General features: G+C 45.6%; 1 protein-coding gene across 1 annotated transcript in view; it reads left to right on the forward strand.

Moving 5' to 3' along the window:
- The window catches only part of LOC118339491 (glutamic acid-rich protein-like), a 2,486-nt gene extending 1,467 nt beyond the window's left edge, over positions 1–1,019 (forward strand). Inside the window, exons 2-3 of the mRNA XM_035677170.1 lie at positions 475–597; positions 868–1,019. Coding sequence (XP_035533063.1) covers positions 475–597; positions 868–1,019 — 275 coding nt within the window. The remainder of the gene's footprint in view (positions 1–474; positions 598–867) is intronic.
- Positions 1,020–1,430: the final 411 nt, after the last annotated feature.

The raw sequence follows: 1,430 nt of genomic DNA on the forward strand, positions 1-1,430 counted from the left end.
TTAAAATAAATCTTATCAATTAAATTCAAATAATTCCAATAAAGTCAAATGATTCAAAGAAATTCAAATCAATCAAATCAATTCAAAGAAATTCAAGTAATTCAAATCAATTCAAGTAATTCAAAGAAATTCAAAGAAATTCAAAGAAATTCAATTCAAATAAACTCAACTTTGTTTGGTTCAATTCAACAAGATGAATGCAAATTTAAGTTGATGAACAAAAGCTCTTACCTGAAGGCTTACCTTCAGGTTCTGCGGCTCTTTTGCACCACCTGCTGCCAAACTGGTATCTCTTTTTCAGAAGCTTCACATTCCTTACCCACTTCGGCACAGGGCCCGTCCATAACGGCTGAGACTCACTGGGGACCTGAGGTGGGTCAGGGGGGCTCACTCTCTGCAGCCTCCTAATGGTGAGCTTGGTAGGATGACCTGTTGGCACATAAATCCAGTGTTCCTCTGCTAACCCTGGGATAGAGAAGCTAGGGGGAGAGCTATGGGGGGAAGAGGCTGAGGAAGAGCAAGAGCAAGGGGAGGAGTTAGAAGAAGCGCAAGAGGAGGAGCGAGAGGAAGAGCTAGAAGAGGAACGAGAGGAGGAGCGTGAGGAAGCGCTGGAAGAAGACCTAGAAGAGGAGTGAGAAGAAGCATTAGAAGAGGAGCGAGAAGAAGCGTTAGAAGAGGAGCGAGAAGAAGCGCTAGAAGAGGAGTGAGAAGAAGTGCTAGAAGAGGAGTGAGAAGAAGACCTAGAAGAGGAGTGAGAAGAAACGTTAAAAGGGGAGCGAGGAGAAGCATTGAAAGGGGAGCAAGAAGAAGCATTAGAAGAAGAGCAAGAAGAAGCGTTAGAAGAGGAGTAAGAAGAAGCGTTAAAAGGTGAGCGAGGAGAAGCATTGAAAGGGGAGCAAGAAGAAGCATTAGAAGAGGAGCAAGAAGAAGCGTTAGAAGGGGAACGAGAAGAAGAGTTAGAAGAGGAACGAGAAGAAGCACTAGAAGAGGAGCGAGAAGAAGCGTTAGAAGGGGAGTGAGAAGAAGAGTTAGAAGTAGAACTAGAGGATGATTTAGAGGAGGACCTAGAAGAAGAGCTAGATGAGGAGGTAGGAGGAGGAGAAGAGGCGAAGTTAGACAATGAGCTGTGGGGGTAAAGCCTAGGGGAAGGAGAAGGGCAAAAGATTGAGGAGGAGGCACTAGATGGGGAACAAGAGGGAGAACTTGGTGGGGACCAAGTGAAATAGCCACCCGGGGCGACCGGGATTCTACGAAAGATGAGCCGTGGGCTGCCACGCCCGGTGGGGTCCGGGATGAGGAAGGCTGTCCACCTGTAGCTTTTCTCCATCTGGACGTAGAAACAAATACAACTGTCAGACCACTGCACCACATCATATTACCATACAATGCCATACCATAATGATGTCATCATTTAATATATTGAACTAAAA

This window comes from Morone saxatilis, unplaced genomic scaffold (genome assembly GCF_004916995.1).
Source record: "Morone saxatilis isolate NCDOM2014 unplaced genomic scaffold, NCSU_SB_2.0 Contig5, whole genome shotgun sequence".
Taxonomy (NCBI): Eukaryota; Metazoa; Chordata; class Actinopteri; family Moronidae; genus Morone; species Morone saxatilis.